The sequence below is a fragment of the Ornithorhynchus anatinus genome, chromosome 3 (assembly GCF_004115215.2).
Source record: "Ornithorhynchus anatinus isolate Pmale09 chromosome 3, mOrnAna1.pri.v4, whole genome shotgun sequence".
NCBI lineage: Eukaryota > Metazoa > Chordata > Mammalia > Monotremata > Ornithorhynchidae > Ornithorhynchus > Ornithorhynchus anatinus.
In genome coordinates this window covers 82,641,296-82,664,956 of record NC_041730.1, presented here as the reverse complement: position 1 = coordinate 82,664,956, position 23,661 = coordinate 82,641,296, and the positions used below count along the sequence as shown (strand labels likewise).

Here is a 23,661-nt window from a genome sequence, read left to right as displayed (position 1 = left end):
CTCACCATGACTTGATCTCTTCTTTCTCACTGTCATCCTCTTGCCCACATCCTCCTTCTGGCCTCCCTCTCCTTTCATATCCAACAGACCACACTCTCCCCATCTTCAGAGCTCTACTAATTTTGCTTTTAATGGTATTCGTAAAGTGCTTACTATGCACTAGGCACTGTTCTAAGCACTGGGGTAGATACAAGGTAATCAGGTTGGACACAGCCCATGTCCCATATAGGGTTCAAAATTGTAATCCTCATTTTACTAATGAGTTAACTGAGGCACAGAGAATTAGGTGGCTTGCCCAAGGTCACACAGTAAACAAGTGGTGGATCCAGGATTAGAACCCATGACCTTCTGACTCCCAGGCCCATGCTTTATTCACTACACCATGGGATCTGGATGCACCTTGCTTTAGAGTAATCCTTTCTCCACAAAGCAGTAGCTGACAACAGCTGGTAATGGGGCTTCAATTTTGCTTAGAGGTAAGACTCTGGTGACGTTGTGTTGTCCCCTGAAATAACTGCCCTCTGTGATGATCCTGCTGTTTTCCAGAGGTGTAAATGATGACCATATCTTCTTTTTTTTGGTGCTGCTGTTGCTCTTGTGGGGGGTTTTTTGAGTATCATACTACCCTAGTGTGCACCCTGAGTATCATACTATCTAATCTGAATATCATACTATCTGAGTATCACCTGTTTACCACATGGGTAGGGATATGGTGGGGTCTGATACTATTGAGGTCTTAGAGATATTCTGCTTTTTGACTAGATGCTACACTTATCTTCTATATCAGCCATCATGGAGTGTGTTCAGTTGACATAGGGGGATGAGGAAAGAGGTGGGGATGGCTCAGCTTAAACCAGCACCATTAATGCATGTCTTCTGATGTTACAGCACACCTTTTTCCTCTTCTCCCTTTGTGTCTGAGTCATGCTCACATTCATTCATTCAATCATATTTATTGAGCACTTATTGTGTGCAGAGCACTGTACTAAGCCCTTGGGAGAGTATTCAATAAACAGGACACATTTCCTGCCCACAATGAGTTTACAGTCTGTAAAGAAGAGATCAAGGAGGGTGTCACACTGAATTTCATGAACAAAGTGTTCAAGCATGCAAGACATTCTCTCTCAGACATCGACACTCATGGCTACAGTCTCAACAGCCGCCCCCACATTTTTGATCCAAGGGACAACTACTGATGGCAAAGGTTGATGACAGCAACACGTTCAGTGTTTCTAATGAAATGATGTGGTTTTTGTAGAGTTTCTTGGATTTACGTACATAACTAGCTACCTATCTTGGATTTTCTTGAGATTTATGGCTTGAGACAGTCCACAGAACTGTACTGAACCTCCAAAGTAATGTACAATAATTTACATGTCTTTTGTGTGGGTTAAAAGAGCAAAGTTACAAAGAAGCAGCATGGCATAGTGGATGGAGCACGAGCATGGGAGTCAGAAGGTCATGGGTTCCACCACTTGTCTTCTGTGTGACCCTGGACAAGTCACTTCACTTCTCTGTGCCTCAGCTCCCTCATCTGTAAAATGAGGATTCAGACTGAGAGCCCCATGTGTGACAGGGACTGTGTCCAACTCTATTTGCTTGTATCCCCCCAGTGCTTAGTAAAGTGTCTAGCACATAGTAAGCACTTAACAAGTACTATAATAATTATTAGTAGTATTAACTGCATATTGCAGTTCTCAAGGGTTTTGATAATATTTTGAAGACTTTTAATGATGCTTGAAAGAGTTTGAGCTGGAAAACTTTCCCAGTTGGCTCAGAAGCATATTCTTTCCCTCCCTCCAAATAAAAATCCTTCATTACATTCTCTAATCTGGAAGCAGAAAACAGAATAGAGTGCATTTACCACCCTACTTCGCTTCTCTCTGACGTTCATAGGGAAGGGGTAATAGGGCATCTTCAAGTCTAACTCATCCAACAACATCCAACAAAGTTATTAAACACAGTAAATTATTTTTCACTGAATCACCCTTGGCTCAGAATTTGATTTTGCTAGTAAATCAAAATCAATAATATTTTCATTATTATGATTGTATTATCATTATTATTTGATAAGTTCCTCTTAAGTAAGAGGAAAATAGTGATTCAGCTCCAGAAGATGAGTTTGCACCTGGAGAGAATGATTACACTACTGAAATCCTGGATGTTAAAATAAAATGGTAATGCTAAGGTCATTTAAAGGCACAAAAATATGGCCAAATTCCACAATGCTTTTGCAGGATAATTCCTCAGAGTTCCATGGTGGTAGTAGAATAATATAAAATGTGTCGAGTGCTTTTAGAATATATCTAGGTATAAATAATATTCAAGATGATAGTCCCAGCCACCAAAAAAATTAATTTGCATTATGGATGGAAGCACATTCATTAATTCACAAATAAATAAAAAGCATCTCTGCCTAGTTCACAGAAGAAAAATATCTACTGAAATGAAGCCAAGCCAAAGGAAAAAAAGAGGTTGACCACTCAAAAAGGTACTGAATTCCATACCTTTAAGTTTATGTCAAACTCCTCTTCCCACTCAAACCCTGTCCTCCCTCCGTCCTTCCCGCCACTGCAGACAACACCAATCTCCTCCCTCTATCACAAGCCTGAAACCCTGCCAGTAGTCTTGACTCATCTCTCTCATTCAACCCACATTTTAAATCTGTCACCAAATCCTGTGGTTCTACCTTTATGACACTGCTAAAATCTGTCCTTTTCTCTCCACCCAAACTGCTCCTATGCATATCCAAGCACTTATCATACCCTGCTTTGACTACTGCATCAGCCTTCTCACTGACCAACATGCCTTCTGTCTCTCACCACTGCTCTCCTTACTTTACTGTCCAGATCATTTTTCTAGAAGCAATGAAGTCCACATCTCTCCACTCCTCTTTTCAATGGTTGCCCATCTACCTCTGTGTCACACAGAAACCCCTTCCATCGGTTTTAAAGCATTCGATCAATTCTCTCCCCTTCCTACCTTGCTTTGCTGATTTCCTACTACAGTCCAGCCTTCACTCATTGCTCCTCTGGTGCCAACCTACTCACTGTACCTTGATCTCACTGCTGACATCCTTGCACACATTTTCCCTCTGGTCTGGAACTCCCTCCCACTTCAATTATGATAAATCATACTCTCTAGTGTTTAGTACAGTGTTGGGCATACTGTAAGTGCACAGCCAATCAGTGGTATTTATTGAACACTTTCTGTACTAAGCATTTGAAAAAGTACTATAAAACAGAGTTAGTAGATGCAATCACTGCCTACAAGGAATTTAAAGTCTAAAATCAATAAATACCATTGATTGATTGGTAACTGTTCTACATGGAAGCTGAAGCCCTAAGTGACACTAATCAGCATTATTCATCTTAGAACCTTAGATCTGGAGGTCATTTAGTCTAGTCCCCATCCCCCAGGAGGGATTGATTCAGCCATCCAGGGAAGGAAGGCAGTGTCTGTTCTCATCTTCAAAACCTGCAGCAGGAGGTTCCACAGACTCCCTTAGGTAGCCCATTACAGTGTTTCATCAGCCTGATAACCAAGACTTTTCCCCTTGATTCTTACTGAAATCCCTCCTACTCTAATTTAAGCCTCTCTTCTCTGGTTTGGTTTTCTGTGAAAATGGAGAAGAGTTGGTTATCACCTTTATAGCCCCACCCCCCCATGGCACTGACCATTTTCCTTAGCAAGCCTCCTTCCACACAGCTCCTCCTCATCCTTAGCTCTCACCTCCACTTAAGACTGCTCCAACTTTCTTATGTGGGCAAGTCTGGGAACTGAATCAAATTTTCATTTTTTTAAATTACACAAAAATTCTGATTCAAGCAGTTGCCTCACTATATGTTTTAACTCAATTCCATGTAGGGAGCGTACCTGTTAGTACCTCAGTGCCTGCCATTGAAAGAGCATTATATTATCATTTGTTCCATGTTTTTGAGAATCATACACTTGCAGGTTGGCCGGTGAGCTAATTGCTAAAATCTCTTCTATCATGAAATCTCAGTGGAAACCTTCCATTGGCATAATCACCAGTCACCATCAAGCGAAATTATTTAGGAAAGAAAGAGGCTTCTGTTATAAAACTACAGCTTACTGTTGGATGTCAATCAATCAATCAATGGTATTTATTGAGTGCATACTGTGTGTAGACCACCACACTAAGTACTTAGGAGAGCAAAATACAATAAAGTAGGTAGATACGGTCCCTACCCACAAGGAGTTTACAGGTGAGAGAGGAAGACAGACATTAAAATAAGTTACAGTTGAATAGTACATTAGTGCTGTGGGGGTGGGGTGAAAATCAAAGTCCTTAAGGCGTACAGATCTATGTGCATAAGTGACAGAAGGGAGAGCATATAGGAGAAGTGAGGGCTTAGTCAGGGAAGATCTCTTGGAGGAGTTACAATTTTAGTTGGGCCTTAAAGATGGGGAGAGTGGTGGTCAGTTGGAGTTGAGTAAGGGGAGAGGTCCAAGCAAGAGAGAGGATGTGGGAAGGAGTTGGCAGCAAGAAAAACACGATCAAGGTCCAAGTGTGTAGATTGGTGTCAAAGGAAAGAAATGCACAGTTAGGGATGTAGTAGGAGATCAGTAAGGTAAGGTAGGGGGAGAACTGATTGTGAACCTTAAAGATAATGGTAACGAGGTTATGTTTGATGAGGAGTTGGATAGGTAATAATTGGAGGTATGTGAGAGGAGAGGGGAGGTGAAGACTGAGCTTTTTTTTTTTTTTTTTAGAAAAATCAACTGAGTGAAATATGAACTGGAGATTGGGGAGGCAGGAGGCAGGGAGATCAGTGAGGAGGCTAATGCAGTAGTCAAGACAGGATATAACAAGTGCTCAGATAGGTGTGGCATCAGTTTGGATTGAGAGGAAGGGGCAAATTGTTACAAATGTCTTATGGGATTTTTCAATTGTAACAACCTGAGTTGGAACACCAGAAATGCTCCAGACTGAAAGCCAAGAGCCATCTGCATTGTGACAGGCTATGTGTTCCATGTTTACAAATGAATGCAACGCTTTCCTTCTGGTCTTCTACAGAAGCTGACTAAGCATAGGGCAGGAAGATCAAGGTGGCTTTATGATGTGGTTAATCTGCGGAATTTAATGTCCCTTTCTTTAATTAGAGAATGTTACTGTAAGTGCCATAAGGTGGATGGATAGTTACTGTAACTGCCTTGCACTGGTGTAGATAAAATAGAAAGCTAATAATATGTGAATTGATGTAGGAAAAGTGAAAAGTGGGACATGGAAATAGCAGCTATTTCATACTACCTGGGTAATCATTAAAATAAGACAATGACTGCAATCGCTATATTTGCAATTCACAATTAGGTCAGAAAACTACAGCATTAAAAAAAATGCATTCCAGATAATAAAGTTTTATTTTTGCAAAATAGGAGGACTTGGAATGTGTCAATTATTCTAGGGGCTTCAGATCATCTCAGTTATCCCTTATCCACTTCCTTCCCCTAGCCTGTAACTCCTTCCCCTTCCATGTACATCTGTCCACCATTTTCTTCACCTTCAAAGCATTATTAAGGTCTCAACTCCTTCAAGATGCCTTCCTGCTTAAGCACTCTTTTCCCTGGCTTTCTCTCCCTTCTGCATCACCTATGCACTTGGATCCATGACCTTTGGACATTTGATATTCGCCCCAGGCCAACCCCACGTCACTTATGCATATATCTTTAAATTATATATTATCTATTATAAACTACTTATTTATTCATATTAATGTCCATCTCCCCCTCTAGACTGAAAGCTCATTATGGGCAGGAAATGTGTCTGGTAATTCTGCTGTAATGTACTCTCCCAAGCACTAGTACAGTACTCTGCACATAATAATAATAATAACAATAATAATGCTGGTATTTGTTAAGTGCTTACTACTGTGGCAAGCACTGTTCTAAGCACTGGGGGGATACAAGGTTATCAGGTTATCCCACGTGGGGCTCACAGTCTTAATCTCCATTTTACAGATGAGGTAACTGAGGCCCAGAGAAGTTAAGTGACTTGCCCAGGGTCACACAACTGACAAGTGGTGGAGCCGGAATTAGAACCCACAACCTCTGACTCTCAAACCCGTGCTCTTTCCACTAAGCCACTCCACTACTTGTCATAGTAAGTGCTCAATAAATACTGTTGATTGATTATGCAGAAAAGGCAAGAACTGTATAGTAGAGATGAGAATCTATAAGACGACTTAGTCTGTAAGGTTCCTGTGGGCAGGGAACAAGTGTATCATCTCTACTGCATTGTACTCTGCCAAGCATTTAGTAGAATAATAATAATAATAATGTTGGTATTTGTGAAGCCCTTACTATGTGCAGAGCACTGTTCTAAGTGCTGGGGTAGATACAGGGTAATCAGGTTGCCCCATGTGAGGCTCACAGTCTTAATCCCCATTTTACAGATGAGGTAACTGAGGCACAGAGAAGTTAAGTGACTTGCCCAAGGTCACACAGCTAAGTGGCAGAACCGGGATTCGAACCCATGACCGCTGACTCCCAAGCTCAGGCTCTTTCCACTGAGCCATGCTGCTTCTCTGAAGTGCTCTGCACAGAGTATAGTGCTCTGCACAGAGGAAGTTGCTTAAAAATGTCACTGACTGACTGAGGGAGAGAACAAGAAATATTTATGCCTTGTCACTGCATTTTCCCTTTCTTAGTGATAACCAATGAAAAGATTAGAGTTAAGCAATTCTGAAGTCTGATGTTAGTGGGTTATGTCTAATCTGATTTATCTTGTATCTTCCCCAGTACTTAGCATAGTGTTTGGCAGTGAGTGCATGCTTAAAATTTCCCACCAAGGGTTATTGATGAGGTTTCGTCTATATCTTCTCTCCTTCTAAACCTCCAAGTTGGCTTTTTGATGTGGTTAATCTGCGGAATTTAATGTCCCTTTCTTTAATTAGAGAATTAGGTAGACCAAAAACATATCTTCACATTCAATTACAAACATCTACACTATGGACCCGAATTTGATTTTGGAGAGCCTGTAGCAATTTTTATGATACAGCTCTGGTACACAGTAAATTCATGTTCTTGTCTGAAATACCTAAGGAAACAAAACCAAAGAATGTACTGTGGTCTGTGATGCATAAATGGGTGGGTTTAGAGGAATAATTAGAGATAAAAGCCATTAACCCAAGCTGAAAATTGTTCTTGTGACTCTCCTTACCTCATTAACAAAGACCCAGTGACTATCCTTTGAAGCCAGGTTGGTTTCCACTGCCTGTGGAAAGAAAGAAAAAGAGGGAGAAAATAAGCAACGCGTTTTCCAGAAGCATTTTTTCCAGAAACACGTTTTCCAAGTGGAGCATTTTTCTCAAGACGTAAAGCCCTCAGATTCGTGCTAAAGCTTTTCCCCTTCGTTCCATTGCTTTGTTTTGACCGTCTGGTACCCAGACAGGTGGTGGACATAGAAACCCAGTGTCCACTCCTGTTTGGAAGCTATAGGGGAACACAAAAGCTTATGGTCCCTTGATTCCAAGAACTGACATCAAAATATGAGCATTGGTACACAAGTAAGGCACTGTAGAATTCAGCTAGCCCTTCTTTTCTCTAAGAGACTGATCTCTCAATTGAGGAAGAGGTGAATGGCTGAAGTTCTATCCTCTTCTGAAAGCTTTCTCTAAGAATTCACAGCACCTTACTCGCATCAACGCAAAGCCACTCTGAAAATGTATATATTGTATTCCTATGGAAAGTCCTTAAGTACTTCACCATTTTCTCCTAGCTTCTCCACTTGCCAGCTGTGTGACCTTGGGCAAATCATTTAACTTCTTTGTGCCTAAATTTCCTCATCTGAGAATTAAATACCAGTTCTCCTTTCTACTTAGTCTGAGAGTTCCATCTGGAAGCGGGTTTGTGCTTGACATGATTTTCTTAGTTTACCCAGTGCTTAGTCTAGTCCTTGGGCTTGACAAATACCTTCTTATCGTCATTATTACTCCACCATTATCATTGTTATTGTCTCTATTGTACTATCACAATCAATAAGTGGTATTTATTGAGGGCTTTCTGTGTGCAGAGCACTCTAATAAGTGCTTGGCAGAGTATAATATAACAGAGTTGGTAGACACATTCCCTGCCCACAAAAGCTTACACCATAGTACAGTATTCTGCACTGTGAGCCCTCAATAAATATTACTGATTGATTATTCAGTTTGCATTTAACTAGAGTGAGCAACTGGTAGTACAGTCCTGATGGAAGAGTGCTGGGCTGTGAGGAATGACAACTGCTTCCCTTCCAGTTTTTTGCTTAGCTATGGGACCCGAATAGCTTTTACGGTGGCGGTTGCTATTTCTTAAGTCTTGGTCCCACATGGTGGTCATAGTCTTAGAGGTATTTAATTCCCATTTCACAGATGACGTAACTGAGAAACAGAAGATGTGACATGCCCAAGGTCACACAGCGGGCAAAGGATAGAACCAGATTAGAGATGGTAAACTTGGTGCTTGCCCTCGAGAAGCTTACACTCTAGTGGAGGAGTTTACAATCTTGTCAGAACATCAGTCCCAAAACAATCCCAGGAACAGGGGAAGCTCTGTTTAGGGAGAAGAAAGTAATGGTGAGGATTTTGTGAAAAATCAGAAATCCCAGAGCCCAGCTGAGAATATTTTCAGTGAGCTGGAAACAGATGGGTTTCTGTACCAATAAAGCATCTCTTGTCATTTTCCCGAAATATGAACTAGGAATCAGCTAAACGGACCAGTTTCTGAAGGAAACTATGGAAACAATTGTGTGTTTGAAAGTAGATGGAAGGGGAGATGAATGTGACAGCTATTCCTAATTTCCCTTCGGTATCAAGCATCAACAATATTGATTGACAGTCTTTGGTGTGAATAGCACTGTTTCAACCAATCTCTGGATGCACAGCACACCACTGAGCACCTAATATGTGCCGAGCACTATACTACACCATCTACTGGAACCTAAGCACTACACCGAGTGTCCCTGTGTTCAGGGCACTGTATAAATGGACTTGGAGAAACCTTGAAGAGCTAAACCTCTGGAACTGAAGACTCTGTTCACGATATAGGGAGGACAAGTCAGTCAGTCAATCATCAGTCACCCACACTGTGGGCATACAAACACACAGAGACAGGATGCACTCACAGACACAGAGCACAGCAGAGAGAGGGCCAGAGAGAGAGAGAGACAGAAAGGATGAGCGATGGAGAGAAAAGATGCAGCATAAACGAGTAGGTTTTGCTAGGTGAAATTATTTTCCATTCTTCCTCATCAGATTTTAGGATGTCATCTTGATTGCAGAACCATTTTGTTTTCAGAGCAATGCAAAGAGGGTATCAGAGTTCAGCTTTATAGCTTTATAGCTGAGCAATCCTCTCCACCACTTGGGGACCAATAAAAGGGAAGTAAAGATCTTAAACTGCAAAGAGGGTCAGTCTCCGATGCATTGATAAAGAAGATAAAGGATTGGGCATCTATTTACTGTTTTAAATTAACCATAGGGAGGGTAACCTACCCTGGTGTCTGCTCTTTTCCTACCTGAACTGGACACTCAAGGAGGTTGTCATTGAGAAAGTGGTCTAAGGGACTGACTAGATGACTGGAGTGCCAAAGGGTTAAATTGCTGATGAAACCCAGCAGCCTCCCTGCACTGGCAGATAGAATATGTTTAACAAATACCATTAAAAACATAAACTGCCAAAGATGTTGTTGGGGTGAGCTCAGGGCCTCAACTTCTCTTTGGGCACTTGGCTACTTTCTTCTCCCTTTACTCATATGGGAAAATCAGGTGGAATAATGAAGCCCCAGATTTCTACTCCACCTCTCTATACTTCTTGAAGAACTCCATGCTCTTCTATGTCTACGAGATCACTGGAGTGAATCCTTTCACCCATGGAGGTGAAGGAGGGGAAATGGGACTGTCTCCATTGTATTGGAAGAAAACTAAGATCCAGACAGTTTACATAAACTGGTCTAGGTCACACAAACACAAGGTTTAGAACCAAAGAAAATACATGTGCCTGGTTGTCAGAGTGGCTGGATTCCAGTTCTGTTTTTGTCAGTTGCCTACTGTATAACTTTAGGTCAATCTCTCATCCTTGGTTCTTTCTTGAGATATGAAGAGAATAATTCCTGCTCTACTTCATAAAGATGCAATAAGGATAAAATGAGATCATCGTTTGTGGGAAAATAAACGGTGTTATATAAATACAAGGCACTATTATTGTAAGCTCCTGGAGTATGCTGTGAATAGCATGGGAAGCTGGGTCCACACAGAAGCTTGTTGATTGGAAAGTTGACAACTGTCTGAAAGCTTAGGCCATGGAGCCGCAAAACCAGAAACATCTATTTTAGGATATTGGCTGCTTCTATAAAGTTGTCTGGATAATTGCCATATTCCCACTTTGCTCTTATCAGGTTTATAACACTTCTCATGCTTTCCTTAAAGTAATTACTCAGCATCAAGTCATGTCAGCCACAATGTCTAGTGCTCAGCATCCAATTAATACACGGGGTGCGTGGGCTTTAAAATGTTACAGACCATAACTGAAGTGGGGACAACTAGTCCCACCTTCAAGACTACTTCAGGAATCTTGATGTCAACACATGGACTAGACTGACAAGTATAACAGACTTTTATTCCCTACTTGTCCCGGTCCCCACACTCCACTGAGGATCTGGGTGACAGACTTTAGCTCTATGAACCCAATATAGAATTTTCCAAGTAAACTATGCCAAATTGCACAAAATCTACCTTCTCTTTGGATTTAAAATGAGGCAGGGACTGCTATAGCAATTAAAGTGCAGGTGGGATCCTCAAAAATGAATTTAATACTTCTCTCTTTTGCCTTTATCATTTTTCTAAAAATTCATTCTGTGCACATCTCCCCAGTCTTTAACAACTTCCAAATGTCGACCAAAAAGTTCTGCACCAAACTGAAACTCCTCTCCATCAGTTTTAAGGCACTTAATCTGCTCTTTCCCTCCTACATATCCTCAATCCTCCCCAATGCATCCCAGCCTGCACGCTTCCCTTCTCTAATACCCAATCTATTCATTGTGCTTCCCTCTCATTCTCTTGCAGTTGATCTCTTGAACACCTCTCTCTCCTGCCGTATCTTCTCTCCCTCCTGGAACTCCCTCCCTATTCCTATTCAACGGACCACCACTCTCCCTATCTTCAAAACCTGATTATGTTTTTTCTCCTCCAGGAAACTTTCCCTTACCTCTAATCTACCCTCCCTAATCCCCTTTCCCTTTTACCACTTAGACACCTAAATCCATACTCCCTAAATCCATCCAACAATGAACAGTATTTGTCGAGTGCTTACTGTGTGCAGAGCACTGTGCTAAGCACTTGGGAGAGCAAAATACAACTGAGTTGGTAGATACGATCCCCACCAAAAGAGAGCTTAGAGGCTAGAGTGGGAGGTAGATAGTAAAATGAAGTGTTTGCCACACTCACACCCCAATAATACTCTGACACTCATCATACTCCCACCTGAAGAGCACTTATGTACCTGGTGCTTCCTCTATATCTGATTTAAATGCCCATCAAACCCCCGACTAGAATATAAACTCCATCAGGAGAGAGTACCTGTCTAACTATTCCACTGTATTCCCCTGAAAGTCTCAGTACAGTGTTTTGTACAAAGTAGTGCTAATGGTCTGTAAATACCAATGATTTATTATGTACAGACCTCAGGACTGGGATTAAGGACACCTATGTTATATTCAGGCTACTCAACTTTTCTGCTGTGCGACCATGGACAAGGCTTTTAACTTCTCTGTGCCTCAATTTCCCCATCTGTAAAATGGGGATTAAATACATGTTCTCTCTTACCCTTAGACTGAGAGACTGGAAATTGTGTCTGCTGTGTCTGTATTGCACTTATCCCAGTATTTGGCACAATGCTTGTCACATAGAAAGCACTTAACAAATACCATTATTATTTTTATTATTCTAACTGCTACACACTCCTCTGGTGTGAATGAAATTTCAGCCAGATAAACGTAGGTCTGTATTTAGTGCTTCTCTGGAGTGCCTTAAGGATGCAATGGGGGAACATTCTTGGTCAGTTTTAAAATGTGAATATATATGCCTAGCTCATGGGGAAAAAGGAAAATGAAGGGAAAGAGAAGGGAAAGCCACCTGCTTTTCAAATTTGGGCCTAAAGTTTTACCACACTTGGGAACACCTTCCAATTTTTGTCTTTAAACAGCATATGCAGGGACAGAGATGGAAATACAGTGTGTTTGCAAGTCATTTTCTTTTTACTTCTAAAAACATCATTTTGAAAGAATCATTTGGTCCAGAAAGAGGTCCAGAAAACCACACCCTCCCTCTGCAAGAAAAATGGACTCTCCCTGGGAGATGGCAGAATATATTAATTCTGGCAGAGGCCCATTTCAATACTGCTGTGTCAAAAATCCAAAATGAGTTGTGTCACAGGTAGTCCAGCTTCCTGTTGATGTTGGCAGAGAGCAATTCCTGAAGTAACAAATGATGTATCCAACATAGTTGCATGGCTCTCTGGGAATCAAGTTCACTCCCTGAAATCACAAAGTCATTGGATCCCAGAGTCAGGGAAAGTGAAATCACCCAGGCCTCTGCTGCTAGTCTGGAGAATCCAGGAGATATGGGAGTCTGCTCTTTCCTTACAGACTTCCAGAGCGGGAGACTCTCAGTCCATTCCAAAGACAGAAAATTCTGCCCGATGTCTTACTGAAATCTCTTCTGCTTTAATTACACCTATTTTCAACCTGGTTTAGTTCTCGGTAGGCTCTCCTCGAACATCTGGTTGATTTTGATCCCCAGGCCTTTCTCTATTCAATGTGGACCTTGGCAAAAACCTTCCTCTTTTTGTAACCTATATTTATGGGATTTATTTTCACCCCCAGTACACTCTCTGACCTTTTTTCCTATTGAATTTTGCCCCCCACCTTCATTCTTGCCTTCTAAATAGTTGACAACCGTGTCCATTTTCTGTTAACTGCACAGTAAATGACTCTTTCAGAACTGTGCCAAAGATTAGTAATATGCAGCAACGACACCCGAGAGTTCTTCCTTTCACTTGTACTGAAAAGCCAACTGTCTTTCAAGCTTACTATGCACTACTATGAGCCTAACACTATATTTGCTAAGAGCTGGAGTAGATACAGGATAATTCGGTCAGATATAGTCCCTGCCTTATATGGGGCTGACGGTCTAAAAAGGGAGGAGAAAGGCAGTGAACTCCCATTTTTACAGATGAGGAAATCAAGGCACAGAACCATTAAGATTTGCCCAAGGTTAACCAGCAGTCCAGTGGCAGAGCCAGATTTAGAACCCAGGTCCCCTGACTTCCAGGCCCAAGCTCATTCCACTAGGACACACTGCTTGTCATTAGATCACTGCTCTGATAATAGATTAACAAATGAAAAAGTAGTCTCTCTCAGAGGTTGTTTAAACAAAAGTTAGCTTCATTACCATGGGACTAATCATTGACCAAGGGCTCAAGCAGACCATCAGGATAATGTTCAGTAAACTACGGCTTTTGTATGACAAAGATACTCTGAAAGAGATGTCACAGTTTCCCAAGTGAGACTAAACTATCACGGGCTGGAAGGGTAAGCCACTGGTCATCAAGTTAATTCCGCTACCTTTGGAGACAAACTCAGCTCCTTATCCTGTACTTAAAAACAATGCCTGATAATGCCTCACATTCTAAAAACAACAATAATAATAGTAAGTGTGATATTTGTTAAGTGCTTACTATGTGCCAGACACTGTACTAAGCACAGGTAGAGGTATACATTTATCAGGTTGAACACAGTCCCTGTGCCACATGGGGCTCACATCTCAACCCAATTTTACAGATGAGGGACCTGAGGCACAGAGAAGTGAAGTGCCTTGCCCAAGATCACACAGCAGACAAGTGGCAGAGCCAGGATTAGAACCCATGACCTTCTGACTCCCAGGCTTGTGCTCTACCCACTATGCCAGGCTCCTTCCCACTATGCCATGCTCCTACTGCATCTCTCTCTGAACTTTTAGTGTCCAAAAGTTCTTCTAGATATCTCACTTAAACCCCTCCAAGAGATACTGAGTGAGCAGTCATCATTTTTGCAGGAAATAATAATGATGGCATTTGTTAAGTGCTTACTATGTGCAAAGCACTGTTCTAAGTGCTGGGGGGATACAAAGTGATCAGGTTGTCCCACATGGGGCTCACAGCTTTAATCCCCATTTTACAGATGAGGTAACTGAGGCACAGAGAAGTTAAGTGACTTCCCCAAAGTCACACAGCTGACATGCGGTGGAGCTGGGATTCTAACCCATGACCTCTGACTCCCAAGCTCGGCCTCTTTCCACTGAGCCACGCTGCTTCTCTATTAATGATAGTATTTGTTAAGAGCTTACTATGTGCCAAGCACCGTTCTAAGCATTGTCCAAAGTCATTCAGCTGACAAGTGGCGGAGCTGGGATTAGAACCATGATCTCAGACTCTCAAGCCCAGGCTCTTTCCACTAAGCCATGCTGCAAGTGTGTAAGAGAGCTTAGTTTGTCTTCGTTTTATACTTTCCCAAGCACTGTGTAGTGTTCTTCACACAGTAAACACTTAATAAATACCCTTGATTGATTGATTGGTCAATCTCAGTGAGGTTCAGCCAAGAACTGTGCTTCTTGAGCTTTTCAACTCAATATAATTATTGCAGAACCGAAGCCTGTTTTCCACAGGTGCAAGCCTATTTCATTTCTCCTCGAGCTAGCTGAAGAGGAAATAAAAGAAAACTCCTGCAGATGGAAATTTTTCCAATGGCATCATTAAGGATTTATTTTACAAAGCACAAATGTCACGTATTATTTATGCCCATGTTAATTGTTGACCATTAAGTGATCTACTGGAATAAGATGTGATTTTAATGAAGGGCTGTCAGGAATTAACGTTTCTTGAAAACCACTACTGGAACATTAAAGAACTTAAGTCCTTGAGCCTTAGGCTTGGAATCTGCCCAACGAGAAACTGCATAGTTGCTAGAGACCACCTGTGGTCTCTGCAAACCCTGATTTGGAAACAGTCCCTTGGGATAATGCCATCCCCTTGGGGGAACAGGCAGGATGGAAAACCGACACAGTAGTCAGGGGGGCTGGCCCCCTCCTGACACTGTCTATGCAAGGCTTCTGAGAAGTTGACAGGGATCCTGCCAACTGGGAAGGGAGAGGATGGAGGAGTCAGCCTCGGAGAAGCCACTAATAGAGCGAGGGAGTGCAGAGCAAGACAGAAAAGAAAGCGTCCCACAACTATCTGATGGAGGATGGTGGAGAGGAAGAGCTTCCAGAACTAAGAGAATGCCTCCTGGGGCCATAATATTAGCAGGGAATATTTCTAACTGAAGAACCAGCATGGCCTAGTGAATAGAGCATGGCCCTGCAAGTCAGAAGGACTTGGGTTCTAATCCCCATTCCATCACATGTTTGCAGTGTGACCGTGGGCAAATCACTTAACTTCTCTATGCCTCAGTTACCTCTGTAAAATGGGGATTAAGACAGTGAGCCCCATGTAGAACAGGGACTAAGTGCAACCGGATTAGCTGGTATCTTTCCCAGTGCTTAGTACAGTTCCTGGCACATAATAAGCCCTTAACAAATGCCATCAAATAAATGCAAAACACCCCAAGGCTATCTCATCTGTTGGACAGGCTCAACGAGAGCTTTGAGCATAACCAGCTAACTTGAGAGACAATCACCCAATCTAAAGTATTTACTCAGCTCTTACTTTGTGCAGAGCACTGCTCTAAGCACTTGGGAGAGTGCAATAGTTTAAGGAGACAAGAACTCTGTCCTCAAAGAATTCACAGTCTCATGGGGGAGTCACACACTAAAAAGAGTTACAGCCAGAGGGAAGTAATAGAATAGGAAGATTTTAACTCAAGCATTCAGGGGTCGGGGGATTAGAACCCACCACCCTCCCAGGAGAATGGGTGAAACTGTGGTGCTTCAGGGCAGAGTGGTAAGACCACAGTGATTACAGAAGCAGCTACCCTACCCACCGCCCGCTTATCTATAATGTTACGGCATGACATCAGAAATATGCAGCATTCACTTTGCCCATCAATGGGTTTGGTGCATAGAATCCAGGCATCTTTTTACACCACTTAGTCTGGCAGGTATGAGAAAGAGAGATGGGTGGACTGGGCAAGCCGCTAACTCTATAATCTATCTTTTTCCGTAGGTTCTTGGTCCCCAAATCTTTGTGACTGGACCAGGATTAATCTGTCCTTTATAATGGTTCATTCCATCATCCTCAGGAACAAGGCAGACTGTAATAATAATAAGGGAATTTGTTAAGTGCTTATTCTGTGCCAAGCCCCGTACTAAGCACTGGGGTAGACAGAAGCAAATCAGGTTGGACAAAGTCCCTGTCCCACGTGGGGCTCACAATCTCAATCCCTATTTTACGGATGAGGAAACTGAGGCATAAAGAAGTGAAGTGATTTGCTTAAGTTTACACAGCAAAATCAGGATTAGAACCCATAATCTTCTGACTGCCAGGCCCATGCTCTATCCACTACGCCATGCTGTTTCTCTTTAGGAAAATGTGAGCTAGGCACTATATATTATTTACTTACTTTAACTTGTGTCTCCCCCTCTATCCTGTAAACTCATTATGGGCAAGGAATGTGTCTGTTATATTGTTTACTCCCAAGTGCTTAGTACAGTGCTCTGCACACAGTAAGCACTCAGTGTATACAACTGACTGAACAGGGATGTGTCTACCAACTCCATTGTACTGTACTCTCCCAAATGCTTTGTGCAGTGTTCTGCACACAGTAAGGTCTGAATAAATACTATTGATGATGAGGTACCTGAGCCTCAAATTTTATAAACATTTTTCAAGTTAAGATGAAAAACTCATACAATGTGCTCCCTGTTTCAGCTTTAAAATAGTGGTAACAATGGAATTTTTTGAGGGTTTACTGCGTGCAGAGCACTGAAGTAAGCACTGGGAAATTAGACACAGTTCCAGTCTCTTAGGGGGCTTACAATCTCAAAATCTAGCTTCTTTTTACTGCACTAGGTATAGAGGTGTGGTTGGTCATGGGTGCATGAGACCCATGGGGAATTTGTTGCCAAATTGTATTTTCCAAGCTCTTAGTACACTGCTCCGCACACAGTAAGTGCTCAATAAATACGACTGAATGAACGAAAAGCTGTGTTGATGGGTGAAGAAGGGAGGGACAAAGTAAAGGTGAAACTCAGTGGGTTTGCTAATAACTTTCAGAATATTGTACTAACTGATAAGCTGTTTAGGAACCCCCAAATCACTAGCAATCAGATTGTGATACCTGAACCCAATCACCCTTCACTCAGAGGGGGCTGAGTAGGACCTGGTTATGAAGCAGGCAGGACCTTAGTGTATCTCAAAATGTCTTATCCCTGTAACTGAAAGGCAGATAGGAAAGAAACAAAGATGGGGACAAAATGGAAGCCGTTCTATCCTTTGAAATACAATGGAACTCCTGACCCTTTTCCTCCTGATAGTTTACATATATATTTTTAAAGTTGAGTTAAGAATTGAACTTTTGCAAATGAGCCATAGTACAATCAGCTAAAACAAGGGGGTAACCTTTTGAATAGTCTGATCGATAAGATGGCATTTGAAAAGTTATTCAAGTGGCACTGCAGAAAAAGCTCTCTTTGTTAACAGTGGCCTGTCACTGACATTTCCCCAAGATAATCAGAATGGTGGTACTCCCGAGAAGACAAGGATCAAAGTATTTGTTTGAAAATCCAATGCACCCAAACAGTTTCCAGTCCATCTAACCTTCACAATCTCAATCATTGCAACAAGAAGTTATAAAGAAAAAGCCTTTCAAAAATAATGTCTCGGCCATATCTCAGAGAAATACTAGCTCACTGGTTTTATGAAAATGAAGATTCACTACTATTATTTTTGGATTCTTCTCAGGAAATTGGAACCTGTCTCGGAGACCTTAAGGAACCGTGACTTTCTATAATAAAAAGTAAAATTATGCTACTTGCAGACAATTTATACAAAAGATTTGTTCACATTAGTTCAAAATGAAATGGAGTCAGATTGCAGGCACAATCTTTTTATACAATCAGTGTTGAAAAATGAAACGCACTCCGGAGGTGGAGACAAAATAATGTCGGCTTCATTTTGTAGGGTCTCTTCTCCTGATTCCTTCTCCACGTGAATTATCACCAGTGGAGTCCTGCCTGCCCATTAAATGGAAGGGAACAGAACTCTTGGCCCCAAATCTACCTTTCTCTCTCAGAAAGAAATAAAATTTTCAGCTCTCTTCTCAACCTGTACAGAAGTGCCATTCCTTTTTGGAGGTCTGAAATATACTATAAAAATCAATTTACTCCAAACTTAATTGATCACCATTGTGCTTCAATCAGATCTCCATTTAGCTCTGGTGGCACTGGATTTGAAAGTTCTCTTCAGTTGCTTTTGCCAAAGTGAACTGAAATTCAAATTATATCACAAGTGTCCCAAGCGCAAGGAAAATCAGATCACCCTCCTTCCAAGCCAATCTTTCTTGATCTCCAGTCTCCTCTCTCTGTCGCCTCACAAACACTGTTGTCGCTGGCTTGGAACTACCTCTCTTCCCAAATCTGTCAGATCATAGCTCTCACCCCATTCCCAACCTAAGAAACACCCTACCTCCTTTAACAAGCCTTCCGTGATGAATTTTCCAGCACCTTATGCCATTTAAACACTCATCTCCTCCCTTCTTCCCTACTTAACTGCCATCTTCAACTATTCACAGTGAAATGGCTTCATTCATTCATTCATTCATTTATTCGTATTTACGGAGCACTTACTGTGTGCAGAGCACTGTACTAAGTGCTTGGAATGTACAATTCGGCAACAGAGAGAGACAATCCCTGCCCAACAACGGGCTCACAGTCTAAAAGGGGGAGACAGAAAACAAAACAAAACAAGTAGTCAGGCAGCAATATCATAGTCACTGTCCCACTGTTTTCAAACATGCTTATGCATCCCCTAGCCTAAAAATACCCTCCCTTGACCCCACAGCCCCCTCCAGTTATTGCCCCATTTCCCTCCTATCATTCCTCTCCAAACCTTTTGAGAGTTGTTTACACCCTCTGCTTCTACCTCCTCTAATTATCTCCTGATTCCCTTCAATCTGGCTTTTCCCCCCTTCGCTCCCCAGAAACAGCCCTCATGGAGGTAATCATTTATCATCTTCTCACTGAATCTGACAGACTCTATTCTATCCTAATCCTCCTAGACCACTCAGCTGTCTGCAACACTGCAAATCACTCCCTTCTCCTTGAAATTTTATCCAACCTTAGCTTCACTTACATTGTCCCCTCTTGATTCTCTTCTTAGCTCTCTGATTGTACTTTTGCAGTCTCTCTTGCAGGTTCCTCCTCTGCCTCCCACCCTCTGACAATAAGGGTCCCTCAAGGCTCAATTCTAGGTCTTCTTTTAGTCTTCACCTACCCCCACTCTCATGGAGAACTCATTCACTCCCATGGTTTCAACTGCCATCTCTATGCAGATAATTCCCAAATCTACATCTCTAATCCTGAACTTTCTTCTTCTCTACAGACTCGCATTTCCTTCTTACCTTCATGACTTCTTTCCCTGAATGTTCCACCAACACCAAACTTAACGTATCCAAAACTTAACTCTTGTTCTCACCCCACTTTTTTATGGAATTTGTTAAGCATTTACTGTGTGTCAAGCACTATACTAAGTGCTGCGGTAGATACAAGCCAATCAAGTTGGACACAGTGTCTTTCTCACATAGGGCTGATGTCTTAATCTCCATTCTACAAGTGAGGTAACTGATACAAAGAGAAGTAAAGTGACTTGCCCAAGGTCACAGAAGTGGCAGAGTCAGGATTAGAACCCCAGTCCTAACTCCCAAGCCCATGTTCCATCCACTAGGCCCACTGTTTCTGTAGCCTTTCAGGACTACAGGTCTACAGAGAAGCAGCATGGCTTGGTGGAAAGATCATGGGCTTGGGAGTCAGAGGTTGCGAGTTCTAATTGCGGCTCTGTCACGTGTCTGCGGTGTGACCTTGGGCAAGTCACTTCACTTCTCTGGGCCTCATTTTGCTCCTCTAAAAAATGGGTATTAAGACTGTGAGCCCCACTGGGACAACCCCACTACCTTGTATCTACCCCAGTGCTTAGAACAATGCTTGGCCAATATAGTAAGCACTTATTAATAATAATAATGGTGGTATTTGTTAAGTGCTTAAATGCCATCATTATTAATTATTATTATAAAAATATTCTATTCTGTATTTTTTTTAATGGGAAAAGCCATGTAGCAGTAAGATTCCTACAACAGGTTAGCCCAGATAAGGAAATGAACATTAAAGAAAACAAACAAGAAAGGCATTGAAAGTCAACAATATCACATGGGGGGATTAATTCATCAAGCGATGATGACCGACAGCCTCAGGGAATTGTAATCCTGGAAGACAAGACAAGTCGATGTTTCGCTACAGCACTGGAAACCACATTAAGCTTCCTCGAGTTAATATAAAGCTGTGGCTTCTATTAGAAATTTTGACATTGGGTCTAATACCTCAACAGTTTCAAATCACATTGGCTGCAGCTTGGCAAGCAACTTGTCAGCACAAATCCAATTCCTTCTTCAAACCTAAATTGTTTTAAAAAGATTAAGGTGTTTTAGTTCCTTTTAAAGCAATACAGATGAAAGTAGCAATCCTTTACTAGTCTGATAAGGACTGTCGAGGGTAATCTGTATTCTTTTTTATGAACCTGACTTTTTTGACGCTAGAACAGAATGAAAAATACCTTCTTTTCAATTTGAGACTTTTGCCTTTTTTTATTCACCAAGTGCTACAAAAGAGCTTCTTGGATCAAGAATTGTTTGACGAAATAGCGATGCTGCTGACTTTCATAGGCAAGAAATCAGTGAAGACTCATGTGATCTGAGGGAGAGAAATGGGAACTGTAGCCTCTCCCCTCTAAGGCACAGGTCTTGGTCTTCAAAGATGATAATAACTCAGTGTGGCAACCAATATGGAATTGAGTCAGGGGTCTGTTGTACTAGTGAAGGGAAAAAAACATGCAATCCTAGCAAAAAGAAAAGTCCATTTCTCCAGATTTATAGAAAAGAAATAGCTCTCCCACCTTTGTGAAAGTGCCTTTACTGAGCAGAAATTTTATACAGGGCCAGGAACTTGGACCTCTAATAATGCCAGTGCCCCGGCCCTTTCTCTAAAATGCTACTTCGCCTTCCTAGTCAACTTGAATTGGCAAGTGGATCAACTCTTTCTATAGTGTTTGCCTTAAGTGAACCTGGAGATCCATGAATGTAATATTCCCTTTCCCATTAGGATTGACTTGAAACTAAGAGTGTAGAAGAATTATTTTGGAATCAATCTTCTAAAATTCTGAGATCCTTCAATGTGGACATTCCCTGGTAAAGTATTCCTCCAAAAAAAATAAGGATCATGCAGGAAGCTGTGCAGGCAGAAAATAGCAAAGAACTCAAGAAGGATTTAGGTACATTCATTGGTAGGTGGATCTTTAAGACAGAAGGTTGGGGATATAGAGAGGCCTTCCAGGAGGCCTTCTCTGACAGCTCTCCTCTCCTCTTCTCCCATTCTCTTCTGCATCACTCTGATGTGCTCCTTTCATTCATCCTCCCTCCCATTCCCACAGCACATAATTCATATATCTTTAATTAATGTATTTACTTATTTAATTTTTTTATTTGTGTATATTAATATCTGTCTCCACCTCTAGTCTGTGAGCCCACTGTAGGCAGGGAATGTGTCTGTTGTTGCAGTGTACTGTTCCAAGCACTTTAGTACAGTTCTTTGCACACAGTAACCACTCAATACTAGTAGTAGTAGTAAATAAATAATAAGTAGTAGTAAATGAATAAGGTATGAGGGGGCAAAGTACTTTAAAGCAAATGATAAGGAGTTTCTGTTTGACGCAGAGGTGGATGTAGAATCACTGGAGGCTCTTGGGAGGGGTGGGGCATGGGGAGGAATGTAGCCTGACTTTTTATAAAAAAAAAGATCTAGGCAGCTGAGTAAAGTGTGGATAGGAGAGAGGAGAGACAGGAGGTTGGGAGGTCAGAGAGGAGGTTGATGCAATTAGTCAAGGTTGGATATAATAAATGCTTGCATCAGCATAATAGCAGTTCGGATGGAGAGGAAAGGGCAGATTTCACTGACACTGTGGAGGTAGAACTGACAGGATCTGGTGACAGATTTAATATATGGGTTGAGTGAGAGGGATGTGTTGAGGATAATACCAAGATTACAGCCATGTGAGATGGGGAGGTTAAGTAGTGTTATTTACAGTGATGGAAAAGACAGGTGGTGGACAGGTTTTGGGAGGGAAGGTGAGGGGTTCTGATTTGGGCATATTTAGTCTGAGGTGCCGGCAGGACACCCAAGTAGAGATGTCCTGAAATTAGCAGGAAATACGAGACTGCAGAGGACAGATGGCAGGGCTGGAGAGGTAGACTTGGGAGTCATCCACATAGAGATGGCAGTTGAAGCTGTGGGGGTAAATGAGTTCTCACAGGGAGTGGGTGTAGATCACAGGGAGTGGGTGTAGATGGAGAATGGAAGGGAACCGAGAACTGACTTCTACAGTTAAGGGGTGGGAGGCAGAGAGAAGTCAGTGAAAAAGACTGAGAAGGAGCAGTCACAGAGATAGGAGAATAAGGAGATGACAGTATCAGTGAAGACAAGATTGGATAATGTTTCCAGGAGAAGGGGATTGTTGACAGAGTTGAAAACAGCTGAAAGGTTGAGGAGGATTATGATGGAGTAGGAACCATTGGATTTAGCAAGAAAAAATTAACTGGTGGCCTTTGAGAGAGCAGCATGCATGGAGCGAAGGGGTGGAATCCAGATTGGAAGGGGTCAGGGAGAGGTCTGAAGGAGAGGAAGTGGAGACGATGGGTATAGGCAACTTAGTCAAGGAGTTTGTGGAGGAATCGTAGGAGGGAGATGAGATAACTGGAGGGAGGCAGGGGCTCAAGGAAGGGTTTTGGTTTGTTTCTTTTGGAATAGGGAATAAATGAGCCACTTTGAAAGCAGTGGTGAAGAAGCCATTGGAAAAGGAACAGTTGAAGATAGTGGTCAGGGAGGGAAGAAGGACGGTGATGACTGTTTTGATAAGGTGCAAAATGGGACAGATTTTGAGAGAAGGCAGGATATCGTCTCTTGAGCTACTGCTAGGAAAGATAGGTGAGTCAAAGAGGGGGCAGGTGGAGAGAGATCCTGGGAAGGAGGGGAAGAGATTTGAAGATCACTCCTGAATCTTTCAATTTTATCAGTGTGACCAGGTCATTAGGGGGAAAATACGGTGGAGTGGGGTAGAATGGAATAGGGAATTTGGGGAGAGAATTAAATATCTAGAACAGCTGGAACAGTCATGGGTATGGGAGTCAAGAAGGATGGAGAAGTGTTGTTGCCAGGTGGAGGAGAGGGCAGAATTAAAGCAGTTGTTGAAATTCGATGATGAGGTCAGGACTCTCTCAAATGCTTAGTATGAAACTTTGCACTTAGTGAGTGCTCAACACCAATCAATGCCATTGAGTCATAGTCATCATGCTGTCCTCCACTATCATTTCTGTTCAATTCCAAAAGGAAGAAACTCTTCCTTGATGTTAGATCTGCAAGTCAAATTTAA

The 23,661-nt window shown here is 42.0% G+C and overlaps 1 protein-coding gene across 2 annotated transcripts in view; it reads right to left on the bottom strand.

The window, feature by feature from the left end:
* Positions 1-23,661, bottom strand: part of GRID1 (glutamate ionotropic receptor delta type subunit 1) — an 842,873-nt gene that overhangs the window by 196,470 nt on the left and 622,742 nt on the right. For both annotated transcript variants that reach the window (XM_029061433.1, XM_029061434.2), the window contains exon 5: positions 7,184-7,237. In XM_029061433.1, the coding sequence (XP_028917266.1) occupies positions 7,184-7,237 (54 nt within the window). The remainder of the gene's footprint in view (positions 1-7,183; positions 7,238-23,661) is intronic.